Source organism: Cryptotermes secundus, unplaced genomic scaffold (assembly GCF_002891405.2).
Source record: "Cryptotermes secundus unplaced genomic scaffold, Csec_1.0 scaffold191, whole genome shotgun sequence".
Classification (NCBI taxonomy): Eukaryota; Metazoa; Arthropoda; class Insecta; order Blattodea; family Kalotermitidae; genus Cryptotermes; species Cryptotermes secundus.
In genome coordinates this window covers 1,157,390-1,179,387 of record NW_019718272.1, presented here as the reverse complement: position 1 = coordinate 1,179,387, position 21,998 = coordinate 1,157,390, and the positions used below count along the sequence as shown (strand labels likewise).

At 38.1% G+C, this 21,998-nt stretch overlaps 1 protein-coding gene across 6 annotated transcripts; it reads left to right on the top strand.

Annotated features, from left to right (window-relative positions):
* Positions 1 to 318: 318 nt before the first annotated feature.
* Positions 319 to 21,551, top strand: LOC111873184 (protein-L-isoaspartate O-methyltransferase domain-containing protein 2). 6 transcript variants are annotated; one of them, XM_023868144.2, is made up of 6 exons: positions 319 to 381; positions 1,044 to 1,412; positions 6,415 to 6,549; positions 6,656 to 6,759; positions 13,242 to 13,395; positions 17,922 to 21,551. In XM_023868144.2, the coding sequence occupies exons 2-6, from the start codon at positions 1,106 to 1,108 to the stop codon at positions 18,995 to 18,997; spliced, it is 1,776 nt and encodes a 591-aa protein (XP_023723912.1). In that variant the 5' UTR covers positions 319 to 381; positions 1,044 to 1,105; the 3' UTR covers positions 18,998 to 21,551. The 6 variants fall into 6 exon arrangements, with proteins under 6 accessions (XP_023723912.1, XP_023723496.1, XP_023723577.1 ...); XM_023867728.2 differs by lacking the exon at positions 319 to 381 and adding an exon at positions 472 to 542; XM_023867809.2 differs by lacking the exon at positions 319 to 381 and adding an exon at positions 542 to 630.
* Positions 21,552 to 21,998: the final 447 nt, after the last annotated feature.

Below are 21,998 nucleotides of genomic sequence, written 5' to 3'. Positions count from 1 at the left end.
GTGTGTCACTTTTCTGAACCGACCTATGTATAGGAACCGAATATGTATAACTCTCTTTGTTTCAAGAACTATTCTAGCGCTTCCTTGCTAACCAGACTTCAATAACGTAATCAATAACAATGTCGACATATCATTTCCGCACGGAATCAGATCTAACTATAATTTATTTCGGAAGAAGTGACGAGAGTCATCTGTTGTCATTATTCAATACTCACTTTCATGACAAATGTTTTTCACAGTCTACTCCATGATATATTTCTTATTTGGTAAAAGTAAAGTGCGTAGATGAAATGTGTGTTAATAGAAAGTTGTTGGATTTGGTTGTGATGGCCTAGAACTTCGCATTAAAATTAGGGACAAGTAACAATTATTAAATTTCAGGTATAATGTAACAGAAATTAATTTAAACAACAAAATGTAGAAGTATCCACTACAGACTGTAGATATCGCCCCAAACTTATGGAGCAAGCGGATTATGCAAGCAATTATATAAAACGAAGTAGTGAAGGAGGCGGTGAATTCGTTATAATTGACGTCAGAAGGTGGTGATATTCTATACTGAAAATTCTTTTGTTTACCTAATGTTTAATATATCATCACCTTTATCCATAATTAAGAAGTATTATATGTGTAATGTACTATATATAGATTTTATATATTAACTCATGTGAATGATCTCATACAACATTTATATTATATATATATATATCATTTGTTTTTGTTTAAGAGATCAGCTGATTGACCTTGAATGAAGTTATTCGGTAGCTATGTTATAGAACACCAAGCAAATATTCTTGAAACGCACACTTTTAAACCGCATCAGAAAAATATTGATTTTACTGGTGAAGGTTATTTTCACATTTTAAGATGTACTAAGTTTTGACACTAGGAACAATCAGCTGTTTACGTTTCGTCTAAAATCAAAACAGCCATTAAGAGTTTCAGAGTACAATAACCCGTGACTAATGAGTATAAAAATCCGTATTTTCTAATGAAGGACAATAAACAAAAAATTAATTCTTGTAATTAATTTTGCTTTGCAGTTGCTGACACCTGACGCAAAAAACTCTGCTTAGCGACCAGCTCTACAGGGAAGTATTTAAAGATGGGTGGTGCTGTAAGTGCAGGAGAAGACAATGATGACCTGATTGACAATTTGCTGGAAGCGGACTACATCAAAAGTCCTGATGTTGAGCGTGTTTTTCGAGCTGTAGATCGTGCTCATTATTTTACATCAGAGTTTCGAGAAAATGCATATAAGGACTTGGCGTGGAAAAGTGGGAATCTTCATCTCTCAGCACCTTGTATTTATAGTGAAGTAATGGAGAGCCTGCAGTTATTTCCTGGACTCAGTTTTTTGAATCTGGGTTCGGGTACTGGTTACCTTAGCACAATGGCTGGTCTCATTCTAGGTAAGAATACAATCAACATTATATACATTAAATTTCTCTTTTTGACATCTATAGCTCGAATGATGTGAAATCAATTGAACTGTCTCAGAATAGGGGAAATTTTATTGTATTATCATAACGATCCTTGAGGTTCAGTAATGTCACTTAATGTTAACAATATTAAATGTAAATTGTAACACTCCTATTTCTTCGCTTTGAGAACTGAAAATTGAGTTTACTGGTATAACAGTAACTGTCTGGATTTGTATTTGGGCGGTATTTGATTCAGATCTCAGCTGGGACACAGACTATCCTGACTTAGTTTTTCATGGTTTTCCTTAGTCTGTCCAGGCAAATATCTCAATTAGACCATGACCACTTCCTACAAAATCCTTTTTCATTCATCAGTCTTCACACCATTTGAACCATTTGATCGTATATATTCCAAATACCAACACCATCATGAAATAGACCACAGAAAGAGATCTGAAAAAGACTTTATCACTATTTTCTAGTTATTTCAATTTCATTACAATTCCTTGATGATGGAGACAGTGAACATTTCCAGAATGTTGGACATATGCTTCCAATTAATGCGTCTCATTGTCTGAGAAAATCTTATCATGTTTAGACATAGTCATATCTCAGAATTTCACTTTGGTTCTCTTAGTGGAAAAGACTATTTAAATCCAAGTTAAAGTTAAGATTTAACCTTTCGCATATTCAATACACAGAAAAATGACACATGCAAATGTGGATAGTATAAGAAAATTCATGATATGTGTTTATGGAAAGTTATATTAGATACCTGGATTTACTTGGTTTTTGGACTTTGTCCAACATCTGAAATGTTGGGTTCTTTAGTTATTTAGAATACCAGATGATGGACAAAGTCAAAATCCCAGCAATTCTGATACATCATTCTGTATTTCAGCATCCTGTTGGAATTGTTTAACTTAACGTCCATGTATTTGTCATCTGTCAGTATTTCAGCACTTGTTTGTTCACCACTTAATCTTAATTTTAGTTTAATGTTTTACACTTTGACATACTATGTTTCAGCCCCAAACAGCCATCTTCAGGTGTCTTGATATGTTACAAATATTTTATTAAATTATGTTAAAACCTACACTGTATTAGTCCGTGTTAAAATCACACGCTCTAGTTCTCTTTTCAAGGTAAAACAAGATAAAATCCATTAAAATTTCTATTAAACCCCCGTTATTTTGGTGCATTCTATTTCACCTCACAAAGGGTGTCGTCCATTGTACATAAATGTATGCCTGTCCCAGGCGTTTTGTTTCGGCAGCTTGACCTTCACGTTTGTAGCCTACTTTTCAGTTATGATGGCAACATGCCCCTGGTATGCGTGTTTCCTAGTAGTTTCCTCTTAGTAGCCTAGTAAAAACAACACCACACGCTGTGGAGGAAACATACAAACCAGGGGCATGTTGCAGACACAACTGAAAAGTAGGCTATGAACGTGAAGGGCGAGCTGCTGGAACAAAACACCTNAAAAGTAGGCTATGAACGTGAAGGGCGAGCTGCTGGAACAAAACACGTGGGACAGGCATACATTCATGTACAATGGACGACACCCTTTGTGAGGTGAAATAGAATGCACCAAAATAACGGGGGTTTAATAGAAATTTTAATGGATTTTATCTTGTTTTACATTGAAAAGAGAACTAGAGCGTGTGATTTTAACACGGACTAATACAGTGTAGGTTTTAACATAATTTAATAAAATATTTGTAACATATCAAGACACCTGAAGATGGCTGTTTGGGGCTGAAACATAGTATGTCAAAGTGTAAAACATTAAACTAAAATTAAGATTAAGTGGTGAACAAACAAGTGTTGCAATATTGATGGGTGATAAATACATGGACGTTAAGCTAATACATCATCAGAACCCTTTAGAATCTACTTAGATGGTTCGTAATGTTTGAATTATAATAGTTTATTATAGGTAAGTAGAAGAAATAACATTTACAGAAAAGACTGACATTTAATGAAAAAACTTATTTCTTGACAGTTAAGGTGTGGATCCCTGTTTATTCATCTAGTACCAAGGTCAAGAATAGTTAAGCAATTTTTTCCACTCCCCTTCATGTTTTCAGGCCGTGGTGCTCAATTATTTAAGCACAGAGACACCTTTATGTTTACCCACGTTTATTTGTTAATAAGGGACCAGCCTCTTGCAGTGAATTGGACATCAGAAACCAATATCTCTGATCCAGTTTCATCATGGATGTTTTCCATCTGTATTTATTTCCTGCGATAGTATGCAATTCCTTATATGCTCTCAGAATTATGTTTAGGATAAATTGATTATTCTGATCAAAGTTCTGTCGATTCACCTTTCATACTTTTTCCTGTTGTCACCATAAGCCTACTAACATTATTCATTCATGAATAACAAAAGTTGGGAAATTAAAAACAATGGTAAGACATTTTCACTCCTTTCTTTCTTTCTTCACCTGCCAATTTCCACTCTGTTCACTATAGAGGAATCATCTCCAGCCATACTCCAACATGCTGTGTTACCAACACACTGGTTCCTCACATTACAAATGTAAGCAGAAAATTACATGAAACTACTAACACACATATTTTACAAATAAATTTGTAAGGCAAAGTTGAAGGTAGGTATAAAAGCAAAGCTATTCCTATGCTGTCCTAAGCACTGTGACAAGAAGACATATAGGGAGTTGAGGCATAGTTGCACATAGATTATTAACCTTGTCATGTGATTGACATGAATGCTCAGCTTCATGCTTACATTGCTTTATCCCTGTGGAAGAGTCCTGGTACTCATTTGATGATTGAGTGAACTACAGAGCAACATTATTTTAGCCTACTTTGCTTATTTTGAAAAAATAAAAGGATTCCTATGAGATCACCTTGTTGTCTGTGTGTCTTTGTGCCTCCCGATGCCTGAAACCAGAATAGTGGAGTCAAAAGAGATGGCCGTTGCGAGGCAAGGACTATGTAAACACATTCCCATGGGAACAGATATGCATGTAATAATAAAAGGACTGTTAAATGCAGGGTTTTCTGTGTAGTCCGTATCATATCAAATACTCAGTGTTTAGTGAAAGGAAAGTAGATGATTAGTTCTTCCAAGAACTTCTTGTTTGCTTTATTCTTTTGTAGTTTGAGTGTTTATTCCATATTGTCTAATCACCATGATGACTTATCTACCACAGCCATCACAAACTAGTAGGCCGTGTAAAGTTATATACAAACTGCATAAAATACAGCTAACCTTAAAATCTAAGAAACCAATTTTTCATGTATGAAACACTTCAGTACAAAATAAAATACATGTAGCCTAAGAAATGTAATGCACAAGAGATACATATGTCATGTATAAAGGTCAAATATTTCCAGAACAGCCCAGTTCCTTGCTTCATTCGACTCCTGCTGTTGCTGTGTGATACACATTTGTATCACTTATGTTGTATACAACTAACTCCATGGAGCTGAATCCTTCTTGAGAAGATTCCAGCTGCTCAAGAATTTCCAAACATTTTATGGGACTCAAATGTTCATTAATATTGTCACATGTATTAGTGACTTTGGATGCGGGTTTGGCTTGGTGAGTCGATTTATTGGATCTTCACCAGGCAGAACTACAATTGATTATAACACTTGAAATCTTACTGTAACTATGACCTGTTATAGCACTCTAAAGGTTACTGTAGCTACACCAGATAAAATTAAGACTTCACTTTTGACTTCTCTTCTTCTGTGCCTGACTTCTGTTTCTGAGCTTCTGAATCCACGGCTCATTTCTGGTTAGAACTGTTAGGCGGCCGTCATAGCAGACAATGCCTTGAAGGGTTCTGTTCTGCTCTTTTTAGACCATGTTGTGTCAGAAACCGTTGTTAATTCCCATGGTTACCATATCTGCAGTCGTGTATTTGTTTACAGCGTACCCTTGGAACATGTATAGCCAGTTGTTACCTAGGAATGGCTGACTTCACTGCAGGAACAATGTTTACCTAGCTGTTGACTGGCAATGGACATTTGTTTTGTCTTCAGTATTCCAGCATTTAGGTGGCACGTCACACTCTGTTGACAGGAGCCCACCACTTGTCCCTATTCTGAGCCAGATGAATGCAGTCCATACCACCCCATCCTGTTTCTCAAAGATCCGTCTTCATACTATTTTTCTGCCTATAACTGTGTCTTCCTAGTAGTTACTTTCTTTCTGGCTTTCTCACCTAAATTCTCTATGCATTCTCCTTCACTCCCATGCATGCTACATGACTTGCCCATTCATCCTTCTTGACTTGAGCATTCTAATTATATACGGTAAAGAGTACAAGTAATGAAGCTCCTCATTATGTAGTCTTCTCCCTCCAACCTCCTATTATTTCATCCCTCATTGGTCAAGATATTCCCCACAGCACCCTGACTCAAATGCATTCATTCTATGTTTTTGCTTAATGTCAGAGACCAAGTTTAGCACTCATGTAATACTACAGGCAAAATTATAGTTCTGTTTGTTTTAATTTTTACTGGTAAATGAAATTCATTCTGTGGTCAAAGCATGACCACAGAAGGCCATAAGGCTTCCATATATTGATGACACAAACTAGTGCAAACTCCACACTGTCTTAGGGACTTGGTATGGCTGTTTGATCGGTGGCTGACTATGTCTTTGAGACAATTTTAATTGGCATGGGTTAAGGAGATGCTACTTGAATTCATTGATTATTTATTTGCTTAATGCTGCAATTGGTAATGCACCATTACATGACACACTTTCTCCCCACTTATATTCAGGAGTCTTCACTGTTCATCATGCCAACATTATAACAATTGGAAATGTTGTAAAAATCATTTCAGGCACTGTTTTAAAGCTCAGAACAATTTGGGATTAAAATCATAAATAACTGCAAATATAATTCAAACATATTTTGATTGTATTTGTACGTTTCCCATCATGCAATTCCTGCGGTTTCAAAACAACATTTGAAGAGGTGTCTGTTCTATGTTATCATTTTTGCAGGTCCATATGGTACTAACCATGGTATTGAAATTCATGAAGATGTTGTAAATTATGCAAATAAAAAGCTAGAGGAATTTAGGAAGATATCTCCTGCACTGGATGAATATGAATTCTGTGAACCAAAGTTCGTGAAAGGTATGGTACTGCAAGAAGTGTAGCAGTTTTCAGAAGGAATTTCTGATTGTTCTGTTACTTTTTAATAACTTTTGATTAGAATTTTCACATGTTATTTTCTCTGTAGGAAATTGCTTGTGCTTGAACAGTGATGTACGTCAGTATGACCGAGTCTACTGTGGTGCTGCATGTCCAGAAAATCATGAGAATTATATGAAGAATCTCATAAAGGTAGAGAATAATAAATATGATCAGTTTTGTCAAGTGTCTGTTATTGTAAATCTGTAGTAATGTTATGACTAGAATTTTTATCGCATTTTGTCTCTGAATGTATGCAGTTCTCAGTTGGTAACGTAACTTACTATGGACAAGGTGGTTGAAGTTCAGTTCCAAGCAGGAGCAGGACTTATTACACACACTACCCTCTCCATACAAGCTAATTGACCCATACAGCCTCCTCAGTGGCACTGAGTGCAGTAGTTAGAGTCAAACGCAGGGTGGTCAAAAGAAAGATAACTGAACTTCCTAACTCATGCACATGGAACATGTAGTGACATGTCAGGGTTGACATGTGGAACAAATTGTAACAGCAATTAAAACAATAAGGAGATGTTCACTTCTGTTACTTTGGGGAGGGCTGACTCTATACAACCTTATACATAACGTTGGATTTGGGTTCTGACAGCAGTAACTATAGAAAGTATGATCTTCTCCTGCTTTGTTTTGCCATGTAATTTGTAAAAGTCCAGTGTTTTGGAGGAAAATACTGCCATCGATCATCAGGGTCAAAGAGTAAGCCAAGCAAGAAAAATGAACTGCACATGGAAAAATCTGGCCCGATACAGGCGAGTTGAAGTCTGAAAGGAACTAATTGAAAGTTTACCATTTTCTGTAATGGGGCTCATGTTGTACCATGTTGTAAATAGCATCAAATGGTAAGTTGTATGCACAGATGTGGCCTTCTTTCAGTCACAAACAGATTGCTAAAGATGACTTTATGTTTGCTGACTCTAAGTTGCCAATAACTTCACCGACAAGTGGAGGTTGCTCAATTGGTATAGTTTGCTTGTGGACTAAAACCACAGAGTTTTTTTTTGACTCTTAATTGGAGGATGAATGTAATAATAAGACTAGTGAGAGTTCAAGTGCAAGTCCTAGTTGTTAGCGTGATATTGAAATGGAACCATGATCAGCATCACAGCACAGGGATTGTGACAGCAGTTCTCAGCAAGCAGAGAAATAACTGATGACAGACTAGGACAGAATAGGATGCAGTACATCATTTTATGCATTTCTGCAATATTTCCCACATTTAATATCAGTCCATAGAACAAAACAAACACACATTCTTTCCACCCAGTTTCTTGCCAGAACATGTGACTTTTCTTCTCATTCTAGATTTCATTCTCAGAATGGATGCGAATTAGATGATATTCTAGCAGTGTTTGCCCTTGAAATTATAATAGGGGATGTGCACAATGAATTCTATGAAAATAGGGGCTAAATAATATACCTAATTGTCCATCAGTTATGTCATGGGACAGGTATTTTCTCCTACAATCATTTCTGTGCTTCAACAGTAATGAAGATCAGATTTATAAAGGAAATCCTGGCTATGACCTGCTCATAAAATTAGAGCTATCTTGGAAATACATCAGTACACTTACCTTGAATAATACTCTCTGGCTAAGTAACTGTCAGTAGATGAAACTGCTTTGTTTCAAGGATAGATTGTAGTTCACACAGCACATGCTTCCTAAGCCTTCTGCCAGGAGGGGTGTAAATGTTTGGTCCCTGTATGATGGTAAGACTGGATTACTCTGTAAATTTGATACTTACACAGGAAAATCTAACAAACTGGCACATAATGCTGAACTCCTGGGGGAAGGAGCGGTTCTGAAATTGTTGCATGGGATTGAGATGAAAGGACATGTTACGTATTGTGGTAAATTCTTTTACAGCCCTACCCTTTTCCATAAATTGGAAACAAAGGGCATAGTTGCCTGTGGCACTGTAAGGGCACATGGCAAAGGCCTGCCTACTGGCACAAGACCACAAGCATGTAAAATGGAAAAAAGGGGTTGAGCCAAAGTTTTAGGTGAACGCTATGAAAAACATGATTACCCATATTTGGCAAGACTCATGTGAGTGAATCTTCTCTCCACTGTTCAAAATGCCAGAACTGAATTAGTGCAGGGACAACCTAAGAAAGGAGAAAATGGATTCTGCACTCTTTAAACCAAAATTGATGGCACATTACAATAAATATATTGTCACATGTATCAGTGACTAAAGACCGTGTTTACAGAGCTGTTGCCGTTGTTCAAAGCCATTACAATATGTCTGAGGTATACAGATTTGATCAGATGTCTACCAATTACAGACATGCACATAAGAGTATAAAGTGATACCATCTTTTGTGGTGTTGTATAATGCTCGTAGAACTAGCCCCTGTAAATGGGAGATTCACCTACATCATGCCCATAAGGAAGAAACTATCTGCCAGTATGTATCACCATGCAATGATTTACACAGTGTGTCCAGGATCCGTAAGGACTCTTTCCCCCCCTGCAATGCCTTCTGTTGGCGAGTTGTGGCGTTAAGATTCTTGAAGTTTCAGCTGTGGCTGTCTATAATTTCAAAGCGCAAGCTTCGCTGCTTCATGTGTTCTGACCTTGAATGTACAGTACTGTTCTGATGCTCGTCGGGAAATGACGGTTGAACAGAGAGCCAACATCAAATTTTGTTTGAAGTTAGGCAAAACAGCCGGAGAAGTGTACGAAATGATGAAAAGTGTGTACAGTAGTGATTGTTTGAGTCGCTCGAACATTTTTCGGTGGTATGTTATATTTTGTGACTACAGGGAAGACGCTGAAGTTGCTCCATGTGCATTAAAGCCGAGAACAAGTCGCACTGAAGAAAATCAAACAGATGTGTTTCTGCAAGACTCATCAAGTAGCTTTTTGGAATACCAAAAAGTACTGTGCATCAAATTTTGACTGAGGATTTGGGCAAACGGAAGGTCTGTGCTCGGTTTGTACTGCACGTGCTGTCAGGCAATGAAAAACATGCCAGAGTGAAACACTGCAAAGACATGTTACGGTCTGCCCAAAGTGATACAGAATTTACAAAATCAATTGTTACTGGTGATGAGACATGGTGTTTTCAATGTGAGCCTCCCACGAAGTGGCAGAGTGCAGCGTGGTTGAGCCCAAAGAAGCCGAAACCAAAGAAAGTGCACATGCAAAAAGAGTCGAGTAAAGGCACTGCTAACCGTTTTCTTTGATTCCTAAGGAATCATTCACAAGGAATTTCTGCCAGAAGATCAAACTGTGAATTCTGGTTATTATCACGTCCTCAGTCGTTTGTGGGCGAGAATTCTTTGAATTCGACCTCAATATCGAGAGCAAGGTTCGTGGCTGCTCCTTCATGACAATGCCCCACCCCACAAATCGAAGATTGTGCGCGATTTTTTGGCCAGAAAATGGATCACAGTCCTTGATCATCCTCTATATTTGCCAGGTTTGGCTCCAGCAGATTTCTTGTTGTTCCCAAAAGTTAAGTTGGCGATGAAAGGAGACCATCATGAGACCATCCAAGACATCCAAAGGGAATCTACAACAGTTTTAAATGTGATTCCACAAAAGGAGTACAGTGACTGTTTTCGAAAACTTTTCAATCGATTCCAGCTATTTATTGATTCAGAAGGAGACTATTTTGAATAAAAAGAGTGAAATTTTGAAAATAATTCATGTCTTGTGTTTTAAATGAACATAGTCCTAACAACCTGAACACACTGTGTAGGGACTTGTGAAAAATTACAAGAGACCAGTGTCTGCTAAGAGGGACAGGAAGTCCCACAAACCATTACTCGTGGCTTGACTGTATGAGTGCCACTTCCTTAAAAAAATTGAAAATCTCACCATCTTCAACATTGTGTTTGCTCCATAAGACCATCTCAATGCAAATACAAGAAGAAGAAGAAGAAGAACTGTAAGATGAAGCAGAATTTGTTACCCTGTCCAGCCTCTGTGGGAGAGTCTGCACTATGTATTGTCCTTTGTAATGAGAAATAGCCCACAACCAAACACCACAGAATGGATTATAAAGTTAGGAGTGATGTACTGCAAGTGGTAATGGCATAGGAAAGCAGCTTCTAAACACAGCACATTTGAATTAAGAACACTTCTGTTTTCTCACACATTTATTTACGCAGTGAAGGCATTTTGAGTCAACAAAAATTGAACAGTGAATTAGTTAATGGGACATCTAAGTAGTCACATGCAGTGTGTGAGGTTGTTTCGTCTCTGCTCAGGTATTTGCCCTAAGTGGTCTTGTCGGTACCATATCCATAGTCTTCGGTACCTTTATATGTCTTGGAACTGTTTGTGTGCCAGACTAGTCCTTGGCTTCTTCCTCCTCCTTCACTTTTGTAAGGACATCTGACATCAGTAATTTAATTTCATGATGATGGCGATTATCAGAGTCATCACCACCACCAAGTATACTCTTTTGGGCTACTCACTCATACAAATACCCACAGTTATTTCTCTTTACAGTAAGAATGAAGACACTGAATTGAATGTAATTCATACCATTGTTTTGTTCTAATTTTCATGATATTTTTACATGAATTTTGTTGTATTTAGTAGGAAAATCGTCGTAACAAAGTGAAATCACTTCTTGACTTCAAGGTTCTCAAGGGATAGGACCACAATTTAATGTTCCCCCGTTTAAAGTTTCATCTTTAATTTAATGTTCAGTGATCTCATGTCAGTAGTTGCAGTTTTAATTTTCATCCATAAATATTTTCCCCAATTTAATATTCATATCCTCTGCCCCTCCAAGAAATGTAAAGTGGTGGTTTCTCTCTACAAGGTAGAGATGAAGTTCTGTCTGTGCCTAAGGTCATACTCTGAAGCAGATGAAAATGTTGAGGTAAAGCTCCATGCATTCTTAACATCAGTGCTAGATGAAAGTGATTAAACAGCTTCACATTCTAATCACTTTAAATTCCTGCCCCTTTGAAATACCGCATGGCTTCAGCTTAGCCAGTACTGACTGAGCTATCTAGCTTTGTTATCTGGCATGTAAATTTAGGTTATTTAATTCAATTTAATTTAATTTTATGTTAATATCACTGGTACTGGAACTGGTACCTACATATTCCTTTTCCTTTAAAAAAGAAACATGGACTGGATTCAGCTGGCTCAGGTTAGGGACAAGTGGAAAGTCATGGGATCGCAGTAGTAATGAACCTTTGGGTTCCATAAAAGGTGGGGATTTTATTTTGACTAACTGAATTGCTGTTATCCTCTCAAGTACTCCTGGGGAGTTATTTTAGTTCATTTTTGGACTTCAGTATATTCCCTTAAATCCTTGAGGGGTATGTGTGTGTGAGTGAGCATGTGTATAAAATTACATTTTACATAATGTAAGGAAATCGTCCAGTCATCCTATTTGCTTCAAGACTGAAATACAGAACTGTTTTCATATGCAGTCATGGGTGACATCCTGTGTTTGTTATGCCTGGAATTTTGCCAGAACTGTTCACTTGGAAGTTCTGTAATTGCTGATCATATAGGGTCTAGTGGTCTTCAGAGAAGCCATTGGCCTCCTGTGTCAGAGGTCTTAGTTCATGACCAATCCTATCTCATATGTATTTTTCCAAATTCTTCACTTGTGACAATGTAAAAGTATTGTAAATATAGTGAATAGCAGTCCCTCACCATCATTTGGAGCCCACATTAAGCGAAGGTCCCAGTTTCCAGTCATGACCATCATCTTCTTAATGGGAGAAGTAGGATTCTTTGGATCTCCTGTGAAGATTCCACCACCCTTGCTGAGCAGACAGAGAAATTAACAAGATCATAACTGTAATCAGTTTTTACTAACTTCTTGTATAGTATGTAATGGTTCTCTGTGATGCCGTACTTGTATATTTTTTAAATCAGTTGATCATAAACAGATCCTGTTATCAGGAAATACCTGACATTTTCTACCGAAGGTTGGGATAACAGTACATGCTTCAACATGCTGAACCATTGAAGGAAATTAAAGTATTCTGAAATAGCAAGTAACCATAATTTTGTATAATTATTTTAATCCTCTAACGCCCAGTGGTTACTATATGTGCCATGTGCTTTAACATGCTAAATCTCAGCATTCTGCCCACATAGTGTATCAGAATGTTTCATATGGTTCTCACAATAAACAGAAATTTTTTCCCTAAACAGCATTAACCAGTTGGGCTTTATAGCAGAGATGTAATGAGTTTCCTGTGAGGTACAAACTGAATTTTATATATTATTTAGAAAAAAAAAATATGTATTTAAAGCCACAGTGGCCACGCGGTCTAAGGCATGAACTGTCTTCGCCCGCTCAAACACTGGGATCTTTGGTTTGAATTCCACTTGAGGCATGGGTGTCTGTGTTTGTGCTGTCCTGTGTGCAGGTAGCAGGCTTGCGATGGGCTGACCCCCGTCCAGTGCTACACACTGTTTAAAAGACCAAGAAACCGAAAAAGTGGCCAAGGTCCAAGAAGGGGCCCTAGAGCCACAGATAGCTAGCTAGATAAATAGATAAAGGTTCTGTCATGTGCTGCCTGATATTGATATATATATCTTTCAGTGCAGAAATACAGCTTCAGATCAGTTCTATGGTAGCAAGCATTCTTTGTTACATACTGAGAAACTGAGACTTATTTTGTACAGGTAGGAGGTGTACTTGTCATGCCACTGAATGATCAATTGCTGCAAATTGTTCGAACTTCAGAAACCAGCTGGGACGTAAAATCTGTGTTGCCAGTTTCCTTTGCAACTCTGCTGTTGCCTGGAAAAACAGAGGTGAAAGATCAGATAAAGTTACGTAAGTATGTCTTTGTTTCTTGCAGTGTGCATTTTATTTCTCATCAAGGCCTGTTGTGGTATTGCGCCTGGGTATCTGCAAGTACGGAGTTCTACTGTTGAGCCATATCTTGGTCTATGTGAATCAAATCTTCATCAGTCCCATTTCTTAAAATTCTTTTAATACTATCTTTCCAACTATCCCTTCACCCTCAGACACATCATTTTCAGTACAGCAGGAATACTTGTAACACCAAAATCCTTATTTAATATTTCCTGATTATGAACACAATTGATTAAGACGTTTATTATTTGGGAATGTTGATTTTAAATCTCCCCCTTTTATGGGGTTACTGGTCAAATTTTAATTCAGGGGTGACAATTTATTATTTGGGAATATGGAATTTTAAATCTCTTGATTCTTCTGGGCAGGTGGCCGTATTTTATGTTGGGAATAATGGTATTAGCATTGAAAAAATGCAACGCATTGCCAGCTATACCATGCACAGGCTCCATTGCAGTATTGTGATGAGTGGCCTGTAAATACTGAAAAGAATAAATTTAACACTTATATTACTGACTTGTAATCACTGAAACTAAATCTTAAGTTTATAAAAATCTTAACTTCTGGGACAGTAAAATTAGGTGCTGCCTAGTACTGGGAGATACCAAGTTCAAATTTAGGTGTGAAAGCAGCTGTCCTGTTTGCTTCCTTACAGTTGTGGCAGTTTTACAGTGTTGTGTATGAATATCTTTAATAAACTGCTGAGGAAAATATGCAAATCTAATCACTTATTACGGTTTATACTCATGTACTAATGTGTTAGAATGGCTGAGTCAGGTTAGTCATGATGGTCATTACATTTGGTTCAGTTGGGAGATAAATGCAGAATTAATTTTCATAGAGAGACCTGTTGGAATACCAGTATATCCTTTATATATATATATGTAGGTGAGTCAAATGAAAACCTAAATATTTTTTTGAGTATTATTTATTGTGCACAAGTGGTACAAAGCTGTATCACTTTTCAACATAATCTCCCCCACACTCAATGCAAGTCCTCCAGCACTTACAAAGTGCATGAATTCCTTTAGAAAAAAATTCTTTTGGTAGTCTGCCCAACCACTCATGCACCACGTAGCGTACCTCGTCATCAAAACAGAACATCTTTCCTCCCATTGCTTCTTTGAGTGGTCCAAACATATGGCAGTCACTTGGGGCAAGGTCTGGTGAGTATGCCGGATGAGGAAGACATTCAAAATGCAGGTCATTGATTGTCGCAACTGTTGCACGAGCAGTATAGAGCCTTGCATTGTCATGTTGCAAAAGGATAACTGTGGACAGCAATCCACGTCGCTTTGATTTGATTGCAGGCCGAAGATGATTTTTTAGGATGTAATGCCGCGAGCAGGGGGGGGGGCGTGGAGTTAGCCCGCCTCTGCCACCGCTTACGCTGTAAGGAGTTACCACCATAATCCTAGCTCACCCTCAGCTAGGATTCTCCTGTTTCGGGGTTTCCTGCTCTTATTTAAGCTGCCACCATCTGTTATATGTCCTCTCTATTGTGGGAACTACCCCCTGGCATATAGTCATAGCTCCCTCTTGACAACGCCTCATGTAGTCTACAGGTATTAACATATTACATTATTATTATATTTTAAGGGGCGTTGGTATCAAGGCTACTAACTCTGCCTGCGTGGCAGGTGCCTCTCCCTGTCCATTCCTAGTACCTCCCCTTAAGCATTCGGCTGCTGTTGCAACTCTCATTTTGAGTAGGACCTTCTGGATGGGTCGAGGAAAGGTGATTATGGAGTGTGAATCACAATCCCGGTACGTCCTATCCTATCTATCTACTCTATCTATTTACACTCTTATATTTACATTATTAACAAGGCCGACTTTCAGTCGGGTCTACATAGGCTTCACTTCACGCTACACTAGGAACCTCCCCCTCGGGGGTGTGAAACTGGAGTCTCTCTCTCTCTCTTCGACTATAGGCACGTATTAATCGTTCCATGGGATCCTGTTTCCCTACTATTCATTAGATACGATTACACTATCCTTCGTAAAGTTCACTCTTAACATAATCTACCCTTAGTTATACATAATGAAACCCACATACTATATTTATCCTACACGCTAACCATAACCTTGACACATACACTATAAACCCTTCTTGCCTGACTAACATCCTAGGCAATTACATAATTCTCGTATCCTCCCCTAAGGGCTCGCCGGGCACACTGGAGTTGCACGTTAAAATCACTCAACAACACTTTGATCAACAAGACTATTAAACCACATGGCTGATATGAGTAAAGGAACTTACTTGTAGTACCACATGCCAGCCCACTGCCTCCGCTCGTAAGGCCCATGTTGAAGAGAGCCTTTGGCTGACAACTGAATATTATCTGTTAGATCAGAATCTCAAGTCCCTCGAAATTCAGTAATTTATAGTTTTAATTTGCTAATTCAGCTGTTGACGACAGAGGGTAGTTAACTCCTCCCTTGTGTTCTAAATTCCTAAAGTTATGTTCTAATTGGTTGTTATCGGTGGTTGTGGGAGGGCCTATGGCGTCTCATCGCTGCGTAATTAATAACATCATTACCTTCAGTGGCCGAGTGAGGCCAGCTTCTTGCTAGGGCGATTACGTATGAATGCTGATCCTCAACATTCTTACCCTAGTTGCCTGTCCAGGTGTTGACATCTTTGCTCTTTCACTGCAAAACACTTTTCGCAAGTCTCCAGACACTTAGGTAATGACTTAAATTTCCAATCCCAAATTTGAGACACTACATAGGATATCTGAGTATGATGCACTGGTGACAGTAGTCCCTCTAGGCGTGGTGTGCTCCAAGATGACACCTTTTTCATCCCAAAAGAGAGTCAGCATAACCTTCCCTGCTGATGGTTGTGTTCAAAACTTCTTCGGTTTTGGAGATGAGGAATGGCCCCATTGCTTGCTCGCTCTCTTCATTTCCGGTTGGTGGAAGTAAACCCAGGTTTCGTCCCCAGTAACGATTCTTGAAAGGAAGTCATCACCTTCTCGTTCAAAGCGCCACAGAAGTTCTTCACAAGCATCAATACGTCGGTCTTTCAGTTCAGGAGTCAGCTGCCATGGCACCCATCTTGCAGACACTTTGTGAAACTGGAGCAAATCGTGCACAATGTGGTGTGTTGAACCATGACTAATGTTTAAACTTGCTGCAATTCATTCAATGTCACTCGGCGGTTTTCCATCACTATGGCTTCAACTGCTGCACTGTTCTCTGGAGTCACAACTCGATCTGCCTGACCCGGACGAGGAGCATCTTCCACTGAAGTCACACCATTTGCAAACTTCCTACTCCATTCATACACTTGCTGCTGTGACAAACATGCATCACCATACTGAAACTTCATTCTTTGATAAATTTCAATAGGTTTCACACGTTCACTACACAAAAACTGAATAACAGAATGCTGTTCTTCCCTGCTGGAAGTCTGAAGTGGGGCAGCCATCTTATACTGGTGCTGTGACGGTGTTCATGCATCTGCACTATGCTGAAACCTACAGGCCATTCTGCATGCTGCNTATTTTGTAATCAACAAGTGTGTAACCCCGGTCAAAGTTTGACACTTCTCGGGCCATTATCTCCGTAACCGTTCAACTTTGGACATAGGTGTTTTGGGTTATATCGGCATACTTTAACATAAGGAACACCCTCCCGAAGTTTGGCACATTCCTCCTGGGACACCCTGTATATATATATATATGGTACACAACAACTGACACTGTCATCTGGTTCCCAAAGGCTGCTAATACCTGTTGGTCCACTGTCAGTTTTGCAGTTGTCTAGTCCTCATTGCTGTCTACCGCATGCCAATTTCTTCTTCGTCTTTCATTTCTTACTCTTTCCGTAGGTACCCGATTCATTTTTATTTTTATGTTTTATATCATTTGCTAGACATGATCATACCACCATAAACCACCATAATAATTTATTTTATATAGTATTTATAATTTTTGGCTTATCCTCTACTGTCATAATTTCACTTATTTTATGTTCCAAACTGTTCCCATCCAGTGTATACCAGACATTCTCCATAGAATATCCATTTCAGTAACCAGCTGTTTATTCATATCTTCCAATGGTATCGAAACACCTTCAGCCCAGTACTCCAAATCAATGGCTTGTTTATATTAATTTTCCGATTTTTCCTACATTTCTACATTAAATTCAGATTAAAAGAGATTAAACAGCAATAAAATCGATTTTAATTAAATGGTTTGGATATAATTTGATTAGGTTATACTGGCTTGAGATTTGGTTCCTTGATAAATCTTGTGATTATAGTGTGGAACCTTTTTGTTTTGATAGCAGAACATGGTCCTTGTTCACAGACAAATTGCAGGCATATGAACACAGTTTTTACTCAGCAGTCAGGAAGGTCCATTAAATCCACCCAGAGAATTATTGTGTGATTTCTGTATATGATATTTGAAGGTAATTATTGTATCGTTTTCTTTTTAGTGTGATTAATCTGTTTCATGATTATTTTGCAGCTGAAAGTGAGCCATTGTCACTGCAGGATGTCTGTAGATCATCAATTCGCACTATTTTACGCCGTAACGTGGAGGCAGAGCACCCTGATCTTAAGACTAGGCTACGAAGACATCCAAAGAAGAAGAGCATGAAGAAGAAACCTTCACGTCAGTTGGTCATCCCTATTTTTGAAGAGTCAGATAATGATGAGTTTGGTACAGGAGCTACAGATGATGATGATGGAGGAGCAAGAGATCTTGGAAGAGCTAGTGTGATCTATGATGTCCAGCGCCAGCGTGCTGGCCACATCACCGCAGTGATTGAACTGGCACGGAGTTTGGCCGGTCATAGACGCTCGGTCAGGGTGCAGCAACAGCAACAACAAAATGAGAACAGCAACAGTGATGCTCAAAAGAAAGAGGATGAAAGGATGGAAGTGACTGTAGATGCACTTCCTGATCAGGAAATTGAGACTGGAAATATTGAGTCCAGTGAAGCTGAACAAGTTTCTGTTGATAAAGCTGTTACTTCTGAGGAATCGCAAGAAGAAGCATCAGTAAGCACAACAGCCATAGCAGAACAAAGGAGGAAGATCCCGAAGCGAGAAAAATTTGATAGTGGCATTGGTGATGAAATTGAAAATGGGAAAGGTTTGAGTTCTGACTCTGATCGAGATGAAGATGGAGGAGCATTTATGGAAGTGGACTCAGATTCAGACTTTTCAGACCCACTTCCTTCTGCTGGGAAGAGGAGTCATAGATCACAAAATGGTGAGAAGACCTCTTCTCAAGTGGAAGAGTCCCCTTTTCACCCGACTGAGGTAACTCGCAAGTCTTCTGCAGAACGCCGGGCTAGGGGCAGAAATGTGGCCAGAGAGGCTGTGATCTGGAAGAGACTTGCGTTTGCAGCTGATGAGGAGAGTGATGAGAGATCTGAAGAAGAGACACAGAATGGTCCTGCCAGTAATATTATGGAGGCCCGTGATACACCTGGTGTTCAGACTGATTCCTATACCATTTATATGAGAAGTAAAATTCAGGCCCTCCCACTCCCTCCAAGTCTAAAGGCGTATATCAACTTATACCGGGAGTTTTGAGTTCTTTATATGGTGAAGAAGATTGAAGACTCTGATGCTTGAAAATAATGCTGTAAAACCAAAATTACTACCATAGTTATCAAGCTATACAAACCTAATTGAGATTTTATCTTATATACATATATACATATAGCCATATCGGTTGGTAAGATTCCTTTAAATTCTAGCCTTTAGTAGATTGTAGCATCTGGTAAAGTGTTAGGGTTGTTTAACTTGACTGGAATGTCAGAAAAATGTTTAATGTATATGACTGTTACATGTTAGAATTACTGTGTAAGATGCTGAAGAACACTGTGATTGTTAGTGAAATGATATATACCATGTAAATAGGAATTTCATCATAAGAAGCTTCAGTTTACAGGGTGGGGTTTGGTTTACAACTGTACCTTTCCACAGACAAGGATTTAAGTCTGTTTTCATGGTGTGATTAATATTTCTATACTAGAAGGTGAGGAAGTATATTCTTTTGTGGTTGTTAATACTTACTGCCATGCATTTTAACTAGTCCATTTAGGTTGATTTAAAAATGTTCTCCAGGTTGGAGTGGGTTCTCCCGTGTGTCACCATACTGTATATGAATTGCTTCAGGTTCTGCAAAATATGGAAGTTGATATATCAAGCATTCATAGCAGCTGATTTCATTAGTTTTTAAATTGTTAACAAGCTTAAAAAATCCCGGAGTATTAATTTAGGTATTTCCATTCCCATCTTTTTGACCATTGAAGCTCAGGAGTGGAATCAAACTTTTGGTCTGTAATATATTTTGGGTAATGTATACTGTTTATTAGGCACGTGGAAGTCTTGAATTTTCAAAATCGAATTGATTGATTCAAACAATAATTTTTAATCTTGAACATTCTGAGCAAATACCCATGAAGCAGAAAGAAAATACAGAGTCTCTTGGGGTGAACATCTGAAGGTGGAAACGGAAACAGGAAATTATGCCGAGAATTATCTGTACCATAAACATCAGGCAGTGAAAAGCTGTGGGTAGCTATGCTCTTGGTAGAGTTGGCAGACAGCGTGCGATTACCACTGTATCCATACTGAATCAGAAAACTCTGCCAGAAGCACAATGTCTATGGGACTGGTAATCAGCTGTCATACTGAGAGATGGATGAATAAATGAGCTGATGGGAGACTGCTTACAAGTTGTTTTTGACATGAGACCAAGCATATTGTTGAGAAAATCAGGAACGTTTATGTAGGATGCATTTGGTACTAAATGTCAGATCTGTGAGTCATGCAATGATTGCACACTCTTTGGTCATACTTGAGGTATGAGCTGCTTAAGAATGGTTTGAGTCAGTTGTATTCTGAATGGCAAATTGTAGTGGACCATATTCTAGTATGAACCAGGGCAATGAAACCGTGTCAGGGGAGCAGGACCATTGCAATGGTTTTCTCGAGAAAAGACAGTCAGAGGATGTTAAATTGCTGTATACCTTATGTTGTAGTAGGAACGGAGAGTGGGGAAGAAGTTGGGAATGAGAGCAGTGAATATGAGGCAAGATAGGATTTATGAAGAAATTGAACTTGAGAAAGTTAGTAGGAGTGGTGAACAGAATGAGACCAGTGCAGCTGAATAAAGACTAGTGACTTCAGGGAGGAAACTGACTCATTAAATGTTATGTGTAACATGTTTTTCTTTCACATGTCTGTAGTAAGAGAATGCTTTCTCTGTGCACACGTTTCCTAGCGTGACGTGGTACAGTAGGAATTATCTTCCATGTTAGTAGATAAAGTAGCACACTGAAAAAAACGACTTGTGTTATGAAGTGAAAATTCTGGTATATAGAGCCTGATTCTCTAAATTTTTCCAAATTATTGTTTCGAACTTGAAAAGTCATTCTCACACGTGCCTTCTGTTTATACCTTATCTTGAACAGAATTGGTGGTTTGGTTAGTATACTAATAGTAAAGAAATATTGTAAGAGAAACATATGTAAATAACTTTATAATGGGAACAACATCTTTAAGATCATTTTGAAGACAAAGGCCTTATTTTCTAAAATAAAATGGACTAAGTGTAGGGTAGCCACGTTGACTTAATGCCAGAAATGTCTTCATTTGCTTTCAGCATTATGTTTTCCACTAATTTAAGTTCTTTAAATTCTGTTCGTTATTTTATTTCAGAATTTATTTTTACATGAAACTAAGCTGGTTAAAAATCTATGCTATGGAAAGGAAAAGAGGTGGTGAGATTAAAGTGCATTATGGTAGAACACGTACAGTGTAAAGGTCCCTTTGATATATGCTTGAAGGATTGGTACTGAATGTTTTATTTGTGTATAGAAGTTTTTGGCATTGTGTGCCAGTGGAGTTACAGTTACAAGCGTTTTATTCTTTCTTCCTGTTTTACTTAACACAGTATGTTTGAGGTCATTTGGTGCATTATACTGTTTAAGTGTTTATCTGTGTTTAGATTTATTTTCCACTATGAGGTGTCTTTTTGTTTGGTTTGGGTCTCCTGTTTACTTACTGTATTGCATTTTGTTATTATATTGCACAGTTCTTAAATTTGTACTGAATAAAGATGTAACATGAATATTAATGAAGATTTTCTTAGTGACATAATGGTATGAATTTCTATGAACAGGACAGAGCAATAATACTGAGGATAAATCATTTCCTGAAATATCAGACTCATATGTGAAAGACAAGAAAACTAAGTGCTAGGCCACATTTATGCAATCTTTGCACAAAGGGGTTAAAAGGAATACATAATTGTGATACTTTGTTTGTTTGTCCCTGTGTTTCATCTCCAAAACTACTGAATGGATTTTTATGAAATTTGGTATTTGAGATTTGCACTTGTCAGAACAATTTAATGTAATTTGTATCAGACAAGTATAATGTCTACTTTACAGGAAGACTGAATTTTATTTTTCAAAAATTGTCTCCACGTTCAGAAATTGGTGGTAGTAGTGCCATATAAATCTCATTAAGATCTACTACCTGTAGAGTCTTCCCTTAAATGGCTGAATCAAGTTTTCCTGAC